At 35.9% G+C, this 20,954-nt stretch overlaps 1 protein-coding gene across 1 annotated transcript in view; it reads left to right on the top strand.

The window, feature by feature from the left end:
• Positions 1 to 20,884, top strand: part of LOC113109115 (mitogen-activated protein kinase kinase kinase 20-like) — a 35,887-nt gene extending 15,003 nt beyond the window's left edge. Inside the window, exons 8-20 of the mRNA XM_026272671.1 lie at positions 1,352 to 1,438; positions 1,519 to 1,593; positions 3,714 to 3,820; positions 5,170 to 5,305; positions 8,531 to 8,575; positions 8,664 to 8,691; positions 9,324 to 9,457; positions 10,332 to 10,394; positions 10,487 to 10,585; positions 16,809 to 16,925; positions 17,071 to 17,145; positions 18,176 to 18,326; positions 19,077 to 20,884. Of these exons, the coding sequence (XP_026128456.1) occupies positions 1,352 to 1,438; positions 1,519 to 1,593; positions 3,714 to 3,820; positions 5,170 to 5,305; positions 8,531 to 8,575; positions 8,664 to 8,691; positions 9,324 to 9,457; positions 10,332 to 10,394; positions 10,487 to 10,585; positions 16,809 to 16,925; positions 17,071 to 17,145; positions 18,176 to 18,326; positions 19,077 to 19,753 (1,794 nt within the window). The 3' untranslated portion in view covers positions 19,754 to 20,884. The remainder of the gene's footprint in view (positions 1 to 1,351; positions 1,439 to 1,518; positions 1,594 to 3,713; positions 3,821 to 5,169; positions 5,306 to 8,530; positions 8,576 to 8,663; positions 8,692 to 9,323; positions 9,458 to 10,331; positions 10,395 to 10,486; positions 10,586 to 16,808; positions 16,926 to 17,070; positions 17,146 to 18,175; positions 18,327 to 19,076) is intronic.
• The last annotated feature ends 70 nt before the right edge of the window (positions 20,885 to 20,954 follow it).

Raw genomic sequence — 20,954 nt, 5'->3', positions numbered from 1 at the left:
GAATTGTACACTTTTTTTGTGTATGAAGTAAGTAAAGTCTCAAACTTAATTTCAATTTGCTACTAAATCACACATAGTCCCTGAATTTGGTTGTGGGTTTGATTCCCCAGGAACACATGATAGGTAAAAATTGATAGCCTGAATGCAATGTAAGTCGCTTTGGATAAAAGCGTCTGCTAAATGCATAAATGTTTCTTTTTTTAAAATATACATTTTCTAAATAAAAATTAGATTTTTCTGTTTTGTTTTTTGTTGTTGTTGTTTTTGCATGCATCTTAACTCAAGCTTAGAGCTTTACAGTCAAAAACTTTTCAAATTATTTCATTTTGAGGCTATACCACCCACCCCAGCTTGCACTGAAAAAGTGAAAGGACTGCGTCATTTATTGATTTAAAACAAAACTCAGTCCAAACTCGTTTAAATAGTATTTTCTCTTGACACCAGATCGTTGATGTGCAGAACACATACTACATATCTTTTTACATTTGTATTATTATTATTTATATTATTTAGTCCTGTCAAATGATTACTCAGTGATAAATCACATCCAAAATAAAAGTTTTTGTTTACATAATAAATGTGTGTGTACTGTGTATATTTGTTATCTATATATATAAATAAACACAGATACAGTATATATTTTGAAAATATTTACATGTATATATTTATTATAATATAATTTATATCATATATAAATATATTTAATATATAAAAGTAACATATTTTTCTGAAATGTATACATGCATGTGTGTGTATTTATATATACATAATAATATACACAGTACACACACATTTATTATGTAAACAAAAACTTTTATTTTGGATGCAACATCAGTATTATTATTATTATTATTATTATTTTGATAGTCCATGACATAAAATGTGATGCATATAAAAATGGCATCTCAATAATTATTAAGCACTTTATATTGTCTTTACTTATTAGGTGATTTAAATTAAACATTAATTATCATGTTTTTAGTTTGACATATTATTGGAAATGTAATGTTTGTTTTTGGTGGTAAATTTGTAAAAAGCCAAAAATATTATATTGACCCATATTTTGGCTTGTGGCTGAAGTATATGCAGTATATTGATTTAGTATGTTATATGGTCTTTACAGTAAATAATCTTCTTACTTTGCATAACTGTTTTTTGGTTTTAGGGAAATAAATACATTTAGATCTAATATTTTAATAAAAATAAGGTTTGAACTGAACCATCAAGATAAGTTGAGAAAAACATGTAAAAAAATATTTTTTTAGGTCTATTTTTTGAGTGTGTGGTTGCACGGTGTAGTCAGTTGGTTGATGCATTGGGTCTGTTTCATATAGCTGTGGGTTTCTTTCAGGTCCTGTGGGAGATGCTGACGCGTGAGATTCCCTTCAAAGGTCTGGAGGGGCTGCAGGTGGCCTGGCTGGTGGTGGAGAAGAGCGAGGTAGAGGGGGTTTCTGTCGGCCGTGTGACTGATTTAGTGTCTGCAGCATGGTTTATGACCTGATTCATGTGTGTTTTCAGAGACTGACGATTCCCAGTAGCTGCCCGGACAGCTTCGCCTGTCTGATGAGAAGCTGCTGGCTGACAGAACCCAAAGTAAGACAGCAGATTAGGCAATTAGGCCACAGACAGATCCTGACCACAGACTAGACCACTGTTACTAAATACAGTCAATGGAAGCGGCTAGAGTCTGCTCGGAAAGACGCTAAAAGTGACCACGATGATGCCATACGCTACTTATAAACAGTTGTGTACATTCTTCCTAGTGTCAGCCTTTTACATTTGTTTGCTTCTCTTCTACTGACATACTGGACAGCCAAATTCCCCATGAAACTGTTTTCATTTCATTTCATTCACATGCACGACCAACATAAGAAATGTGCTGGGTAAATAAGTCACATATAAGAAGTAAAAAAATAAATAATGCACAATCACAGTGTTTTGTAATACTGTAAAATTCATTATCAAACTGAAAGCATAAATATTGGCTATGTTCTACCATTTCAAATGCAAAACTGCGGCATTTCATTCATTCACAGACTGCGCTAAAACCGATAAAACATGCTTACTTGCTAGCAACCCGCCAAAATAAAAGCTTTCTGATGTAAGTATAAGCATTGTATTTTTTTTTAAGTTTAGGGCCTACTGTAAAATAATTCTAATTTTATTTAATACACACTTTTTATTTCATTTTATTTTTGTAAGTCTTTTTTATCATTATATAAAAAATAATAAAAAATGCAATGGTAATTATTATTACCATTCTTAATTACTTTATTTTATATAGATATGTTTAGTAGGTCACACTATGTGCAGTGTAAGCACCAAACCAAATCTCCAGGTGCTCTCACTGAAAGAAAGTCTCAAAAGTGATCCGAAAAGTCACTTTCTAAACACTAAAATCTAAACACTACCCTTTATTCATTTATTTTTGCCATTTTTTAACACTCATTTTAATTTGATGCACCCTTTTGGCGTTCCAAACCTGTATGAATTGATTTCTTCTGTGCAACATGAAGATTTTTTTAAGTGTTAAATGTTTTGTTCAGTAGAAGTCAAAGCTTACCACAAGAGACAAAATATTGAATTTTCTACAGAAGAAAGAAAGTCATTTAGGATTTGAACGACACCTGAAGAGAGACAAGTGAATCAACACTTTTTAATAGTATTTATTTGTATATGTTTTTGTATGCAAATATACAATGAACCTACGCTAATTACACACATTACAAAGCATTAGCAATATGTTGCAGTACACTAACACAGTAATTATGCAGTGGACTGGTATTTACTCCGTGTTAAAGTGAAATGCATGAATGCATGAATAACAGATAAGACATGCTGTTTGGTCAGGACTTTAATAACCACTGTCTTTATTAATAAATGACTGGACATTTTTAATGCATCCAGTCTAATATATTTAAATACGTTACGCAACAGTTTGAACAGAAATTGCATTAAAGCATATTTGAGTTCATCATTAATGAACTACTGGTTTCGTCTGGTCAGAGGAGAACTGGCCCCCCAACTGAGCCTGGTTTCTCCCAAGGTTTTTTTCTCCATTCTGTCACCGATGGAGTTTCGGTTCCTTGCCGCTGTCGCCTCTGGCTTGCTTAGTTGGGGTCACTTCATCTACAGCGATATCATTGACTTGATTGCAAATTAAAACAGACACTATTTCAACTGAACAGAGATGACATCACTGAATACAATGATGAACTGCCTTTAACTATCATTTTGCATTATTGAGACACTGTTTTCCAAATGAATGTTGTTCAGTGCTTTGGCGCAATGTATTTTGTTTAAAGCACTATATAAATAAAGGTGATTGATTGATTAATGCAAACACAATAGAAGTAATTATTGAATTACACATAAAGATGTACTTGATTCTTACACAGATGAGCCATTAAATCACTCTCTAGAGTTCAGCAAGTTGTGTTTAATAGAAAATGTAATTATAATACATTTGAACTTGATTGCAATTAATAATATTACTTTCACAAGAAGAACTCTTTTAAAAGTATACTAAAGTCTGCTTTTTTTCATGAGTTGAGTGTTTGGATGTAGTGTTCATTGCTCAAATCTGAATCTGAGTTTGGTTTTATTGAGTGTATATGTTCTGAGTGTATAAATGTTTCTAGTGTTTTAGAAGAGTTGAGCGCATCAGAAATGCTCTTCTGGAAGTGCTGATGTTTTAGTTGATGGTGTTGCAGGACAGACCCCTGTTCAAACACATCTTGTCCACGCTGGAGTCCATGTGGAGCGACAGTCACTTACCGGAGGAGTGCGACACCTTCCTGCACAGTAAAGCAGAGTGGAGGTACACACTGCACAATATCCATATCATAAACCTGCCCTGTATTTTATTTTTATTTTTTGCACAACTTGGAAGAGATGTGATGTGTCAGAAAGAGGAACTGAGGACATGTGAATGTGAAATTTCAAATGCATTCGTCAGAAAAGAAGCAGACAAGGAAATCGATCGCACAGGGAAGTTTAGAGATGGGAGTGTAGCAAGCAGGGGGCGTGGCTAAACCAGAGGGGGCGGTCCTAGTGGGAGGAGTTCCAGCTCCTGTCCTTTTAGAGATAACTGTAGTCTAGAGAGATTGTGCAGCTCTCTCTGCTGGTGAAATATGATATTACAAATGAACAATGACTCGGGCTTGACTGCGCACACCTATAATTAAAGAAACACCACTGGACGATTCTGCACTGAATGTTTCCGACCAGCTGAGAAAACGTCTTTCCTTTAGGAGCGTTTATGCTGTCTAGAGAATAAACACAATATTCGGCCATTATCCTTTCATAATGTTTCAAAGCTTTGTCGTGAAATCACTATACAAAAATATCTATTTTTTAAAACACCTAATAGCCATTCGCTAGAGCACGTGGAAACATTAAAATAAAAAATACATACTTGTGAGTAACAGTGGGCCTTAAATGGGACATTTGTTGACAGGTTATGTGCATTATTAGACCCATTTCTTATGAGCATTATTATTATTATTATTTATTTATTTACTTATTTATTTGCCAGTTGTTGTAACATATTTGAACTCAAATTTCTTAATATTTTTTGTCTTTTAATTTTTTTCTGATATTTTTTACCTAAACAACAGTTGAATTTTTTGTTGTAATTTTTTAAAAATTGTCAGTGTACTACAAAAGTGTGACTGTGGTAAAAAAAAACGAAAGCAATAAATAATACTACAATTTAAAAAATAATAATAATAAATTATCACCTAATCATATATCTATTTATTTTAGAGTTGTCAAATCAATTAATTGCAATTAATTTCATCCATAATAATTGTTTGTTTACATAATATGTGTTCTGTGTGTATTTATGTGGATAAATAAACATGCACACATGTATGTGTATATAAAACAAAATATTTATTTATATTTATATAATATAAATCATGTATAAATATAAATATGTGTGGAAATATTTTTTAAATATATACATATGTGTGTTCTACTTATAAAACTAGTCAGAACACACATATATTGTGTACAAACTATTATTTTGGATGTGATTAATCGATTTGAGATGACTAAATTATTTACATATCGATGTATGCCACATTATGCAAAAAATATATTAAGGTATGTTCTCATTGAACAGTGGTGTGATGTTGATGATTAAGCTGGGTTTTGTGTGAGCAGGTGTGAGATCGAGGCGACTCTAGAGCGACTGAAGCGGCTGGAGAGAGATCTGAGCACCAAAGAACAAGAGCTGAAAGAAAGAGAGAGACGGCTAAAGATGTGGGAGAGGAAGCTCATCGAGCAGTCCAACACACCGGTGAGTGTCCTACTGCAGTCTTTCCAAGAGCTTTTATTTCTTTAACAGTGCATAGAAGCAGATGATTTGAAGAATATTCACACTCTTGTATGCATCTTATGAAATAGTCATGCTCTTTTCCATACTATGAAAGCAAGCTCCAAAAAGAACAACAATAAAAAAAGTCTCATAACCCTTACGAAAAAGAAGTACACTTTAGCATACATTTTTTTAAATGAGTGCTTATTACGAAAATATGGTTAAACTTTATTTTAAGGTGTCCTTGTTACAGTGTAATTATACATTTAAGTACTGAGTAATATTAATGAACTACATGTACTTACTATATGATTAGGGTTAGAATTAGGGTTTGATTTAGGGTTCGTTGCATGGAATTATGCATAATTAATTGTTCTCACACCTTTAAAATAAAGTGTAACCGAAAATACTTAAGTGCAATCTGAAAGTTTAATTATGATAAAAGGGAAAATGATGGTAACACTTTATTTTAAAGGTGTATTTGTTACACATTACATGTACTTACTTTTGTAGTAACAATTAATTATGCATAAGTACATGCAAGTAACCCTAAATCAATTAAGTACATGTAGTTAATAATTATTACTCAGTACTTAAATGTATAGTTACACTGTAACAAGGATATCTTAAAATAAAGTGTAACTAAAATTATTTTTAAACTTTAAAATACATAAAATAATAACTTAACAATTTAATACATTTCATAATTAGTTCTGTTGTCTTTCAAATATGGTTAAAGTACTGCTGAATGTACTCACAAGCCTTCATGGTAAACTAAAATATACTTAAATGTCATTTAAATATATATGTAATTAATCAGATAAGTAATGATGAAGTTGCAATTTAGTACTTAAAATAACATGAACTAAAAGATTATTAAAACATGATTTAAAATGTACTTTAAAGTAAAAGTGTTGCAAAGTGAATTTAAAAGTGTACTTAAGTGTGTTAAGAAACATGAAAGCAAACTCACTTTAAGTACACTTAAGTGTCCCTTTTATTTCATTTGGATTAAATGCGAGTAGTTTTTTTTCTAAATAGTCTTTTAAGATAATACTACAAGCACACATTCAAAACAATTAAGCACACGTCTTTTTCACGTCTTTTTCTTATAGATATATATTACTACACTGTTACTTGACACATCTGTAATATTGCTGCACAACAATCAAAAGTTATCATGGCATGTTAAATGTAATTTGTTCAAGCTTTTTACATTTACTTTTACTGTTGGAAGGTTTAAGGATGAGTGGATTAATGTGCCCAGTTCTTGAAAACATTGTTCATTGAGCAAAACTTTTGCTGATTATTTAACAGTTTAACGAAAGTTACTCTCCTAATTTGTACAAAGCACTCTCTTCTATCTGAACTCCATTTCAACACATTTATTCCAAGAACATTTTAGTTTTTGTAAAGAAATGCATAGTTAAGTCTCCAAACCTAAGCAAAAGTCTTTAAACAGGTTTAACTCAAGGTCATTTGGATTGAGTGTTTTTTGTGCTTTTGAAATCCTTTCCGGGATCTACTGGGAACAGTGGTTGTTTTCTGTCTTTTAGACTAGTTTTAGGTGGTAGTAAGTGGTCTGTGGTGTGCTGTGGAGGTTAGAGCAGTCACTTCCCTTCATTCCCAGTAAAGGCTGTATTAGGTGAGGCCGCGAGACGCCCACCGGGTCCTTATGGATGTTATTTATGGCAAATGAAGTGGATGTATAGCCACATGCTGAGGAGAGCGAGAGAGAACAGCGTGTCAGCGCGGCGAAGACAGCGCACACTTACGAACAACTGACATTTCACTGACATTAAGATTGGCCAATTTGAGCAGTGTGAAGACTGTGAGGAACTCGTACGCCATCAAGAAAGAGAGAGAATGAAAAACACGAGCGAGAAAGAGTATTTCAATATTTCTTCCAGCAGACCCGAGATGCATTACATCTGTTCCTCTAATCAGACTTTCCTCTTCACTGTTCACTCCATATATGACTGAATCCAGGTAAAGACTGGTACTCCCTCGCGAAAAAGAAGAGTTATTAAAGTATCAAAAACACTGAGCTTAGTACAGTGATACTATTAATGAAAGAAAAGGCCACTTAAGCGTATTTAATGAGAGTGCACCTTCATGACTTTCAAGCTCTTAACTGTTTGATATTACATTTATTGGATTTGAAATATACTAAAACAGCTTAAATTGTTATTATACGTGACCCTGGAGCACAAAACCAGTCTTGTGTCATGGAGTATATTTGTAGCAATAGCTAACAATACATTATACGAGTCAAAATTATAGATTTTTTTTATTCCAAAAATCATTAGGGTTTATTAAGAAAAGATCATGTTCCATGAAGATATGTTGTAAATTTCCTATATCAAAACTTAATTTTTGATTAGTAATATGTATTGCTAAGAATTAATTTGGACAACTTTAAAGACGATTTTTTTGTCAGTATTATAGACTTTTTTTGCACCCTCAGATTCCTAAAATTAAAATAGTTGTATCTCTGCCAAATATTGTCTGATATACATCAATGTAAAGCTTATTTATTCCGCTTTCAGATGATGTATAAATCAAAATTGAGCAAAATTGACACTTAAGACTTGTGGTCCAGGGTCACATATTGTTACTGAAACAGCTCAATGGAAAAGTTTCAATGGAAATGACTGTACAAAACTATATTTAGTTGATCATAAATGCTTGCAAGTACTTTGCACAGTACTTTAACCATATTTCAATGACAGCCGAATTATGAAATGACATGTAAAGATGTACTTAAGTGGGTCAAAATCACTCAGCTAACTATATTTAATATAAATTTAAATGTTTATACATATTCATTCATTTAAGTGTATTCTTGTAAAGTATATTACTTAGTAAGTACTGTCTGTAAAAGTATTTTTCATGCATTACACTTTGTAAAGGCATATTATGTTGCATAATAACTGTATTCATGAAATCACACAATGCATTAAAAGTTGCACACAAGGTATAGACTGCTTTAGTAAAACTACTTTAATAATGCATATTTGTACACATATAAACAGTATATAAGGGATCATACCAATCATTTTTTTCATTGCATTTGAGCATCATATGACAGAATCAAAAATGGATGAATTGTTGATAATACTGATGAATCTGCACTTATCTGTGCTGATATCAATGTAGTCTGTGTGCACATGCGAGTCTTTCTGTTCCTCTGTCTGTGTTCGACAGCTTCTCCCAAACCTGGCCATCCACTCCTGGACAGAAGAACATGTGGTGGGTAGAATATTTCTCAACAGAGACCATCTGATCAGACTTCAGCTTTAGATTTTTGTTCCTTTCTTAACATATTTCGTCTTTACAGCATTTCTGGATGGAGCAGATTTTCCAAGGTGAGATTCCTCGTCGTGTTTATATTTATACAAAATGTAAATTTGTGGCTAGTGAGATTCATTTTTTAGAGAAATTAATACTTTTGTTCCACAAGGGCACGTTAAATTGATCACAAGTGACAGTAAAGACTTTCACAGTGTTACAAAAGATTTCTGTTTGAAATAAATGCATTTTTTTCTACTCTTTCCTGAATCCTGGAAACATTTAGAAGCAAAACCCGATTTCAATGTAACAAGAAGAAATGTTCCTTCAGCAGCAAATTAACATAATACGATGATTTCCCAAGGATCATGCAATGAACACTGGAGTAATGATGCTGAAAAGTCAGCTTTGTATCGCAGGAATAAATTATATTTAAAAATATTTTTAAATAGCAAACTATTATTTTAAATAGCAATAATATTTCACAATATTACTGTTTTTTTTTTTCCTGTATTTTTTGCTGAAGCATAAGAGACTTGTTTCACTAAACACTCAACAAATCCAGAATGGTTTCTGTGATGTTCGCGTTTTCGGTGCAGGTTTAGAGGATAGAGAATATCATTAGATCAGCACAACAACAAGACAAATGGATGCAGTTTACTGAGAGAATCCCTGCTATGACAGAAACATGAGCGTGTGTGCTGTGCAGGTGATGGAGAGCTGCAGCAGTACGCCGAAATCTTCAGGCAGAATCACATCACAGGACAGAGACTGCTGCTGCTGTCCGAGACAGACATGAGAGACCTGGGTGTGACGTCCAAAGGACACATCATACATCTCAAGGTACCTGGCTGCTTAAGTGCACATTATATTGTCTCTGAAAACCTGTCCATACACTCTGAAGTTCAAGTCAACAGGAAATAATCCCAGCATGTTTGTAAATGCCAGATATGTGTATATTTTGAATGGCACATGCATCTCAGATTCAAAGTGCATGGTTAAATCCATCAATGCAACAGAGTTTTAATTTATATTCATAGCTCCCACGAGTAAGATCAGTGAACAAGCTAATCCACAGCACAGGATAAAATCTCCTTAATAGCTCAATTACTTCTCCTCGACAGCAATGAGATTGAAAGGAGAGAACATGTTTACTAAAGTCACCAACGACAGATTGTCCTTCTAAGAAACCCAGACCCAAGCATCTGACTCATGCATATCCTCTCGTTTCTCAAAGATGTTCAAGCTGTGCTCAGAAAGGCCAAGATCTCAATATTAACTGGTGTGAACAATAGAGCTTGGGATTTTTTTATTTCCGCCAAATAGTGGTAGAAAAGTCCGTGACAGTGTTTGTATTTCACCGAAACTCCATTATGTCACATGCCTAAGCTTTCAAAGAGCAACCTGTGAGAAATAATTGTTCTTCCTCTGGGATACGCTGGGAGCCATCATCACACGTCTGATCGGGTAAAGCATTCATAGAGAGCCTGATTTGTTGAATGAATTACTGTAGATGTATATGACATATGCCAGAGCACGGATTATATGTTCGTAAGTGATACACAATGGTATTAATTGTTGTTTTGCTGCTGGAAGTCTATTAACAGGTAATAATTACATTACATTCACACCCAGCTGGTCATCGGATGATTGTCAGTGCGCTGCATAAATCCCTCTCGTGATGTTTTAAACATTGTGTCGAATCTTTCTTTTCCAGACCGAGATTGAGAAACTTACCCACGACTACATGAACCTGTTCCACTTTCCGCCGTTGATCAAGGCATGTGTTCTTTGAGGTTTCATCGCTTTCTGGATCTTCTTTTACATCAGAGTTGTCACAGCTAATGTATTCACCTGAACATCCTCTCTCAGGATGGTTTGTCCACGGAGGAAGCCGAGGAGGAGTGGAGGAAGACGGTGAATCTGGAGCTGGTGTTTGGATATCACTGGAAAGCAGGCACAGGCCAATCGGTAAATCACTCCACTGCACAGCATGTGTGCCACAGTTACTGATTAATCTATGAAACACAACTGAGTCCACGTGATCTGTGCGTTTGCTGTCATTTTATTAAGATGCTGGGATGCGGTTCTGCAGTGTTTTGAGTCGTTGCTAGGGTTTTGAAGGCGGTTACCAATGACGTAACGTTTACAATTAAATGTAAAATTACATTAGAAATGCTGTTTAATTTATTTTATTATGATATTTTCGGAGCATAAAATCAAACATGTTAGGGTGATCAAACTGCACTGGAATTAAATTTACTAAATGAACTTATTTAGTACTAAGGCATAAAAAGAACAATATAGAAAAAAAAGAAAGTTTCATATTTTGATAAAAAAAAAATTTCTAACTTATACTCATCAAAATTGATTTACTGCTTATTAACACTTTAAAAACTTCAAATTTTCAATTTTGAAACATTTCAGAAGTCAAATCACAGTCATGCGGTCCAACTAACATGCAGAGGCATGCAGAAACAAGAAAGAAAAAAAGAAAATTATATGTCTCTTAAAGGCGCAATATGTAATTTTTATACTTTAAAAATAGCAGAAATCACTATATCTATGTTATATATATTTTTTTTTTTTTGTTGTGTACTTACATTATCCCCACAGTTTCCACAAACTTTCAAATCCGGAGAAAATTATAGTTTAATTAGAAGACACGGCACATTTCTTTATTTCCGTTTTGTCGCCCGTTTAAACTTTGACCCCTCTAGTTTATCTAACTTCCTGCGGAACCGCCAAATACAAAGGTGAACAGAAACAAGACGAGACGAAGAAGAAAACGTAGTAGCTAGCCTTGATCGAGACTATTATATTTTATATTTATATTGTTTATATTCGTATTTATACCTCGATCAATAACTTAGTTATGGATCATGATTATGCTTTGCCTGCACGTTCTGTGAAGCGCAAACGTAGGGGTGAAATAAATGACCCGAGAAGGTTTTGGGACAAGATAAGAAACAAGACACGGGTAAATATTGGAGTTGCATTTCCAAGATAGAGAGAGCTTTGTGACAAGCTGAAACTACAGAGAGATGCCGAACTCGCTTGCATTCTGATAAACAGGTATGCATCCATTCAGCTAACTGTATCTATCCGTATATTTTGTGAAACGATGATGTCTTGTGTAAAACACAGACGGACTAGCTCTCATGTAAATCTACATTTGTTCTATATCTAGCTGGATAAAGTAGCTTCAAATGCAGTTCACTAACTTGTTCGATATCATAGTATAACGTAATTATAATTATTAACGAAAGGCGACCGTGTTTTTTTATCATGTATTACTACTAGCTAGATCGAATATTGATTTGATAGGAGTCTCATAATTCATATATCTCTCCGTTCGAAAAGACATGATTGTCAAATTACTAAGTTAGAATGAGTGAGGAATGTGGGGAGCGACAGAGCGCGTGTTCCAATGAACAACAACTCCCATGAGCCTTACGCTCTTTCCCGACGTCATCAAAGTACGTCTTATGTTATTATTTTGATTGAGTGACCCCTGGTGGCCAAAAATCCCATACTGTACGTTTAAAACACTGAATAATATTTAATGACGAGGCAACATTAGTTTGCGTTAGTCAACATGTCACGCGGTGCGACTCCCCAAAAACTTTGTCATTTCTGAGTAAAAAAAAATATTTTGATAAATGAATAACTTTTAATGTATTTAAAAACTTTCTGAAAATCAGTGAGATGTGGACAATCAAATGCATTCATCAAATTGATGTTTACGCCAGATTTTAAATTGGAAAAGGCACCAAGATGATTACATTTCCAAGAAATAAAAGATTTTCACTTGTCATCGACTCGTGTCCGATCACTGAAAGAAGTAATTGCATTTTTGGTGGTTCTCTTTAATGTACGTAAACCTTAAGATTTCTTTGTAATTTACCATCATCATTATTGTATCTGTGTGGGATGTTAACGGGGGGCTTTTGTTGGATAACTGAAATGTTTTCACACAATCGCAGTGCTCCTTGATTTGAAGTCGTCTTCCTCGAGTAAAAGATGCCTGTTATCGGCCTCCTCCCAAGACTGACCAGCGTCTCGCCAAACGCATTTTCGGTTCCCAAGCCTCTTGATTTTGTTTCTCCTTTTTGTTCACTTAAAAAGGGCTGCGAGAGATAAATAATTTTTCATCCGAGACGACGCGAAAGCATCCGCCCCCTCTCGCCGGCGAGCCTTTGTTCGGGCCCCTGACACAGTCTTCACTTGCCGTTTGAATTTAATCAAAAATGTAGCCAGAAGTCATTTTCTTTTTAAAAGGCAAATGTTATTTAATCTTTCAGCTGTTCATTGTCCCATCATAAATAGTCCCCTTTCAAGGCGTACGGCGGGGCTGAAGCGGGGCCGCTAATTGCCTCCTATTTCTCCTGACATGTGGTGGTTTGGTTGGGAGGAAGCTCAGCGGGAAGAAGGAAACAGGAGTCTGAGAAAATGAGAGCTAATTATTTTCCCCTGCCTGGTGTCAGCCTCTGTGTCAGCCTTGTTTTTACAAACTGCAAGGTTTTTTGCACTAAATAAAACAAACCCGCTCTGCTCGAGGTTTTCGCTCGCTCGCTCTCCATCTCTCTCTCTCTCTCTCTCTCTCTCTCTCTCTCTCCTGGCGGTGTCGTGGTAGCAGCTGCACTTCTCAAAGCCTAAATGAGACCCTGCGTTTGTGCCTTGCCCATCTGACAGCAGAGTGTTTCTGTTAATGAGGATATCAGGGCTTAGTCGCCGGAAAGGTGCTGAATTATGCATGAGGTGTCATTAGACGCTCACCACGCCGGCCGTCATTACCACACATTGTTTCTGCCGCTGCTATTAGGCAGGGCTAACGTTTGGCATGCGCTCGGCCGACGTGTTACCGGCCCCATCCAAAACAAACAGGCACATGCTCACTATTGCTTTTTTTCCACGAGGGCTCGTTCTCTGTCGAGATTTTGCGTAAGTGTGAAGAGCCACGTGCTTCAAGCGTTAAACTTTGACCTGTGCGTGGGGCTGGCAGATTGGACGGATCATTACCGCTCTGCCCAGCGCGCTCGGCTGCATGGCCTCATGGAAAGGGCCTCATCTCCATTGCTAATGTGAGTGAGAATGGATGTTAAGGTCTCCAGCTCTTGTTGTGCTTGAGCAACGAACACGGCCGCTTCTCTGCACTCTGATCTCTTAGCTTCACATCGTTCACGTGTGTGTGGATGAACACCGGCTGACATTCAAACATTCATTCTCGCGCTTGGCTTCCTCCAGGATGTGTTTGCGTTTACACGCCACACCTCAATGTGTGACAACAGAGCAACGTCCAACATAATCTGTAACACTTGTGTTAATAAGTGACAATTTATAAGCATCCACCAGCTGTCCTATTGTATGTATCTAAGGCCCAGATCCAACATAAAAGCAGCAACGAAAAGCTGACTTTGTCTGCAGTGTATAATGTCGCCTGCATCTTGGCCAGAAAACTACATCCATGTGCCAACTGTGCCTTAACTCTCCACACCAGCAGGAGGCAGTAGTGTGTCAATCATCTGTCAATCAAAAGGGAAGCCAGAACTAGGACTGTGGATATTTACACATTAAACAAAGAAGCGCTTGTTTAGCATTTTCACACCAATCTCACTCACCACAGACAATATCTGCATACAGTATTTGTAAGTACAAATAATAAGAAAAGAAAACATTTGTTAATGTCTTTTTAACTTATTGTTACTTTTATGGGTTTTTTTTATCTTTCATGTTACACATGGCTTGGATTCGTCTGTACTCTGAAAATCTGTATCCATCTGTATTTCCATTAAAACCTATTACTGTACATCATTTTTTCCTCTCACGGTATTTCATGGCAGCTGATGTAGGAAGGTTTACTAATATTGCAGCCACAGCACTAGCCATTATTTCTGAAGGAAACATATCCGTGCATCTTTACATTTATATTTATGCATTTAACAGACACTTTTATCCAAAGCGACTTACATTGCATTTAAGCTAACAATTTTCTCCTAACATGTGTTCCCTGGGATTCAAACCCCCAACTTTGCACTTGTTAAGCAATGCTCTACCACTTGAGCTACAGGAACTCTTTAGCAAAGCAGTGCAGAGTTTAAGGGGGTCTAGACAAGAGCTAATAATCATTTTGTCTGAGCAATGAATAAAATATAAAAATTTAAGAATAAACATTTTCTCATTTTATTTGTACTATCTTATTATTTAGAATAAGTACGTTTTAGGCTAAATTAATTATTTAAGCCCCATATCTTCACGAGTAGTGATTGGGTCTCAACTTGAGAGGACATGAGAGGACTCTCTTTTCTTTATTTTTCCCGCTTTAGCAAGTTAACAAATATTTGTTGTTTTGTTTATGAACCCGGTAATAAAAATGTGTTGGACTGAGTCATTTCTTGCTGAACAGGTGATTTGAAGTGATGGGCTTGTGTGTGGCGTGTGATGCAGTACTCAGTTTAAGCATGTAACTTAAACCTTCAGATTCACCCTCGGCTTGTGACAGCTGAAGAGGATCTTGTGAGATGTGAGATCGCATCACTGAATACTCTTGAAAAACTCTGGAAGCACAAAATATCCAAACTACTGCAGATTGCACTCATGCTTCCCGTTTTGTTTTGTAATTGAACAGAATTATAAAATAAAATGCAAATAATAATCAGGCCTGTTTTAGGCTTTTCCTTATTTTTATATTTAAGACATCCATCAGTCATGGACTGGCCATCTCCTTACTGGATGTGCTTTGAGAGAGAAATGCACAGATTACATGATGAAAGAGTTTCTATTTTCGATTCGACTTATTTTGTTTTAAAGTAGTAATTTAAAGCTTTCTCTGTATATGTTTTTATCAGGTCCGTGAGCCAATTTGCTGAGTTTAGGTTCATCATTGGGAAGCGTTTCTGTTCAAGACCGAGACGGCAGAAAGCATTATTTTCTTTATTTTATAAAAGCACAACTGTTTGTTGATATTGAGTGCTCACAAATAAAACTAGAACCTAGTTTTATAATGTTGTATAACTGCTTATAATGCTTTTATCTGCGAGCATGCTCATGTTATATGTATTTTACCATTTTGTTGAGTTTAAAAGGTGAGACGCATTCGTTCTGCTCTCACTGATCATTTGATCACTGTAAAATATTAAAATAAATCTCTGTGTGTACCCTCGGAAATAATCCTGCAGGCGCCCTGGTCATATACACATTTCAGAAAAACAGGTGGCTTTTCTGTGTTAGGTATGTTTTCTGATATTTATTTATTTATTTTATGTATTTTTTATGTGAAATAGAAATGTTCTTGCAAAATTGACGTGTTTCCTTTAGGTGTATTTTCAATTCGCAATTTCTGTTTGCACAATTTGAATGCTAATGAAAATGCGGCTTGTGTCAAGTTTGAATCCAAGTCCTCCCGAGTCCATCCAAATCCGAGTTAAACTCTATCCTCAACTCTATTTGGAATGCTCAGATGAGATAGAAAATTAGAGTAGTTTTCTGTGTGGTTCATCTTGACTTTGTTGTTTTGCTGGCCTTCAACATTTCATTTTTCTGCTCGTGCACTGGTTTGTTAAGCTGAACAGCCAATCAAGTGGTCTCTTCTCACATCGGCAAGCTCAATGCTCAACATGCACTAGAAAGTGTCATCCTTATACAGTGTCCCCGCCATTTCTCTCCAAAAGTTATCAGTGATAAAAATATCTTGTACCAGTTTAAACTGGAGTTGCTTGGATGACTTACAGGGCTCACACAAGCACCAAACAATGCAAGTGTAGTGTTTATTGTTGTTGCGATCTTCAGTTGTTGTTTGTTGACTGTTAATCAATGGTCCGGTCAATGTTACCACCTTCTGGACTGAAAAAAATCAAGTTGCAGGTTTGAGCTGAGCTCCCAGTGTATGGATAAGGAAATCCGTTTTACATGGAAATGTGAAAATCTGTTAAGATTGCACAGGATAGTTTCACCCTGCTTTGTGAAAGAAGCCAATCAAAGCTCAAGTGTGTGGTTCATACCCATTATTATCCTCTAGGTTGCGCTGTAGGGTTATATCACCCTCAAACAGCAAAAATCATACAGGTCTACATTTCTGTTTGTTGAAAACATGCATCATATTTATGGCCTCGTTTACCTACATAAGAATCCACAGTTTAACCTCATTCAACTGACTGCTGTCTCATCTGTATCTCTGTCTTTCTGACCTCCGCAGGACTGCAAATGGAAGATGTACATGGAGCTTGATGGGGATGAGGTGGCGATTGCATATATCAAAGACGTGACCTTTAATGCCAACAGACCAGATGCAGATGTATTAAAGATGACCAAGGTGAGAAATGTCATGTAACAGTGTAAATTACGTCTCCATTAGGTTTGAACTGGGTCTTAAGGAATGCACCAATACAATATTCTCAGCCTAAGGTTGATGTGCTTTACTGTTTGTGGTAAAATCTAAAATCTAAATTACTCCCCAGCCTCCGTTTGTGATGGATAAGTGGATCTTGGGAATTTCTGGCACACAAACTGTTGACTGCATAGTAAACTATGAGGTAAGTAGCAGAAAAAAGACTTGGTATTAAGACTGTAAGTGCAGTGCATATCCTGTAAAATCAAATGCAATCATTCTGCAGTGGGACATGTTTTTACTTAATGACACTGTCTTGAGAAAATAAAATGAAAGACAAGACTTGATTTTAATCACTGGTTAAAAACTTTGAATAGCTTTGGTGACAACAATAGAAAGGGAAAGTGGCAGAGCAAGTCTGATGAAAAGTAATCTATTTCAATAATTGTTTGTAAGTGAAAACTGCATGCTTTTGAATCAATTGCTATCCTGTCTTTGAAGTAAGGTGTACTGCCGAATGTACTAACATACATTAATGGTAAACTGTTTATATTTTCTATTAAAACATGCATGTCATGTATTTTATTGTATGTTACTTCCGTTTATTACATTTAAACTATATCACGTTTAACTGCAATGCTAAATAACAAACTGCAGTTAAAATCATTATATTCATGCCTATATATGTCGCATGTATATATTTAGTATGTTAGGCAACACATTAAAATTAAAAATCAAAACATGACAAATGATTATTAAAACAATGATTTAAAATGTATTTTTCATTACATGAAATGTGCAAGAAACATTCATCTTTAAGTAAACTTGAGAGGCTTTTTTAATTAATATTAGTATGTACAATTTTGAAATGTATTATTTTACATTTAAAAGTACGTTACAAGGGCACATTAAGTACAAATAAGAGCATTTCTTTTTCACATAGGTATAAACTCATGTTAAGAAAAGTTACTTTCAGTTTAATGTTAAATATATAAAGTCAGCATTTCACTGGACATATTGTCATTTTAGGGAGAAAACATTTGAAGTACAGTAGTTCACTGATGTGAGATCTGTTAGATTTAGTACTTTAGCAGTATGCTTTTTATTAAATCTCTTGATGTGCAACTTTCTAAACAGTGTAAAGTTCAATAGGTATATTTGTAGTATATACTGTATGCCACATTTTCAAAGGTTATAAGGGGACATGTTTGAGCTGGTGCCTTGTCTCCTGCCAGGGTAACGTGAGATCTCCTAAGTGCACGAGACACGAGCACAGAGTGCAGTGGAGCCCAGACAGCGGGAGGGATGTGATCAGACCTGTAGAGCTGCTCATTGAGACGACGCCAAACACCAGGGAAGGCCACAACAGAAGCAGGTCCAACTCAGGTAACACTATCCTGATTGGTAGAGAGCTGGTTTGGTGTCGTATTCAAATGAATTATATTGAATTTTCTTTTGAAAGGCAGTTTTTTTGAAAACAAATTTTAAAATACTTTTTTTATTGATTCAATTATTGCATATTACAATTTTTCATGCAATTTGGAATCAACAAACAGACTACAATTTGCATGTAACTCCCAGTTCTCTCTCTCTCTCTGTGTGTGTGTGTGTGTGTGCGTGCGTGTGTGTGTGTGTGTGTGTGTGTGTGTGTGTGTGTGTGTGTGTGTGTGTGTGTGTGTGTGTGTAATTTTACATTGTATGCAGATGTCATTCAACCCTACTAAGTTTTTTTTGAGTAAAAAATAATAAATTATCTATATTTTTTTATAGGTAAACTAACTAGTTCCTACTGAGTAACAGCTTAATGTTGGTAATATTTGCAATCCTTTTACTTTATTTTGTATTTTTACATTTTTTATGCAATTCAATTTTATGTTATTTATTTGTTTATGTTTATTCTATTTTTGGGCTGTTTTATTTGGAAATAAAAAAAAAAAATACTATATGTATTTATATTAAATATAATGGATATCAGTGTTGCAAAAATTGCAAACCCCACATGAAATGTAAAACAAATAATCCAGTTGCAATGATATTTAGTTTGACCTTCTGAGATCAAATGCCCTTTCAGCCCTATTTTGCATATCCATGGAAAATGTCTCGGTTTGTCATTTTGTCATTCTGTTCCTCGATCAGGTGTCGATCCCAGATGGATTTACAGTCTGAGAATGAAGCAGTGGAGAGAGCAAGCTGCCCAGGAGTCCACAGGCAAGAGGACCCTCCCTCAGTTCCTGTCCGTCATCGGGAACCAATCATCGTACGCCGCCGCTGTCAGGAGATCACCCAATCGCAGTCCTCTCACGCCATGGACAGACTCGCGGAGTTCCTCTCCCACCCTTTCTGTCAAACTCTCCAATATCCTTCCAGGGTCAAAGGGCAGCAGCCCGTCCAGCACGACATCTGAGAGCACCTCGGAGCGAGAGCGGCCCCCTAGTGGTGGAGCTCAACACCACTACCACAGAAAAGCATACTACGACAACACCTTTAAAATGAACGGAGGAGAAAGAGGAGAAGTGGAAGCCAGAAGGACTAATCAGATGTCTCAGAGAGGATCCAGAGGCTTCCAACATGCTGGACGGCCCCGAAACAACAACTCCTATATAACACCATCTAACCACCAACCACGCACAATACCAGGGATGTCAGTCGTCAGTGAAGGGGTGAAGCAGAAAGAGGCCGGGTCTGGTGATGGGGACTGGATTAAAGTAGAAAGAAAGAAATCTATTAAACAGGAACATAAGCATCAGGAAGTGAGGCAGGGCAGAGGCCGGCCGCGCAGAGGAGGGCGAGGCGGTGGACGTGGACGAAGTTGAGCAATTATAAAGCGTTACACTGTGTCCTAGCTACACGAGACGCGTCAAGATTTCAGCAACAAGCAATTATTGTGTCCACACTAGACACAACGTGACAAAATCAATCAAATATCACAGCCAATCAAAAGCAGCTGTGGGCGGGATCTCCCTGGAAGCGCATTGTACTCGCAACGAAATAAATTAATAATCTAATTCATAAATATTAAATGTTTTTAAGATTAATAAATGAACATACTGAGTGACTGATACCATTTTTTATTTGTTTAATTTGTATGTTGTTGTTCCAGCCACGATGTTGCGGGAAATAGAAACCATTTCTAAAATTGAAATTTCACGTGTCACAGTCGTGGTATTAGTTAGGACAAAACATCTAATTATTATGGAAAAGAAAACTTTTATTGCTTGTCGTGGCCTCGCATTGTGTGTACTAGTTAGGACATGTTGTTATGGTTTATACAATAGTTTCTATTTCTGCAATGTCGCAGCTGGAACAACTACATGCAAACTATATGACAGTAGATAATCTTGGGTGATTTTGAACTTTATTAAAAGTGTCTAATGTGATTTTGAATGTCATTTTGCGTGAGCTTATAGCCATACTGAAAGCGACAACAGATAGCTAAACTCAGATTTTGAAAATTAATGAAAGCAAAAAACTGCAAACACAATGTGAACCAACAAGCATTTTCCATGACACATATGTTATCAGTCACTCAGTATGTACATTTAATGAAGCTAAAAATGTTTGATATATATGAATTATAAACTTTGTTGCGAGAACAGTGCACTTCCATAGAGAGCCCTCCCCCACACACTTCTGATTGGCTGTGATATTTGAATGATTTTGTCTAGTTTGGACAAATTGCTTGATGCTGGAATCATGACATGTTGCGTGTAGTTGGGACATGGCACAAGGGGTTGATAATGAATCATGTTTGATTCACTGTAAGGCAAAGAGTATAGAAGGGCTTCTATATTCTTTGTGTAAAGTTGGAAAGTTGGCTTATAACCAAAGCACTTAAGTGTTCCTGGAGATTCAATAAAAGCATCTTCTAAATTGACACTGATAAAGGGTAAAAGTTCACCATGAAATGGATGTACTGATCTTAAATATCATAAATTATGCATTTTTTCTGCTCTTTTATACTTGACATTGTCTTTCCAGGTTTTAACATGAATTTGCTTCTCTTGTGGTCTCTGA

This window comes from Carassius auratus, chromosome 9, assembly GCF_003368295.1.
Source record: "Carassius auratus strain Wakin chromosome 9, ASM336829v1, whole genome shotgun sequence".
In the NCBI taxonomy this organism is placed as follows: Eukaryota; Metazoa; Chordata; class Actinopteri; order Cypriniformes; family Cyprinidae; genus Carassius; species Carassius auratus.
Note: the sequence above shows the minus strand (reverse complement) of the source record. Positions and strands in the feature narration are given on the sequence as shown.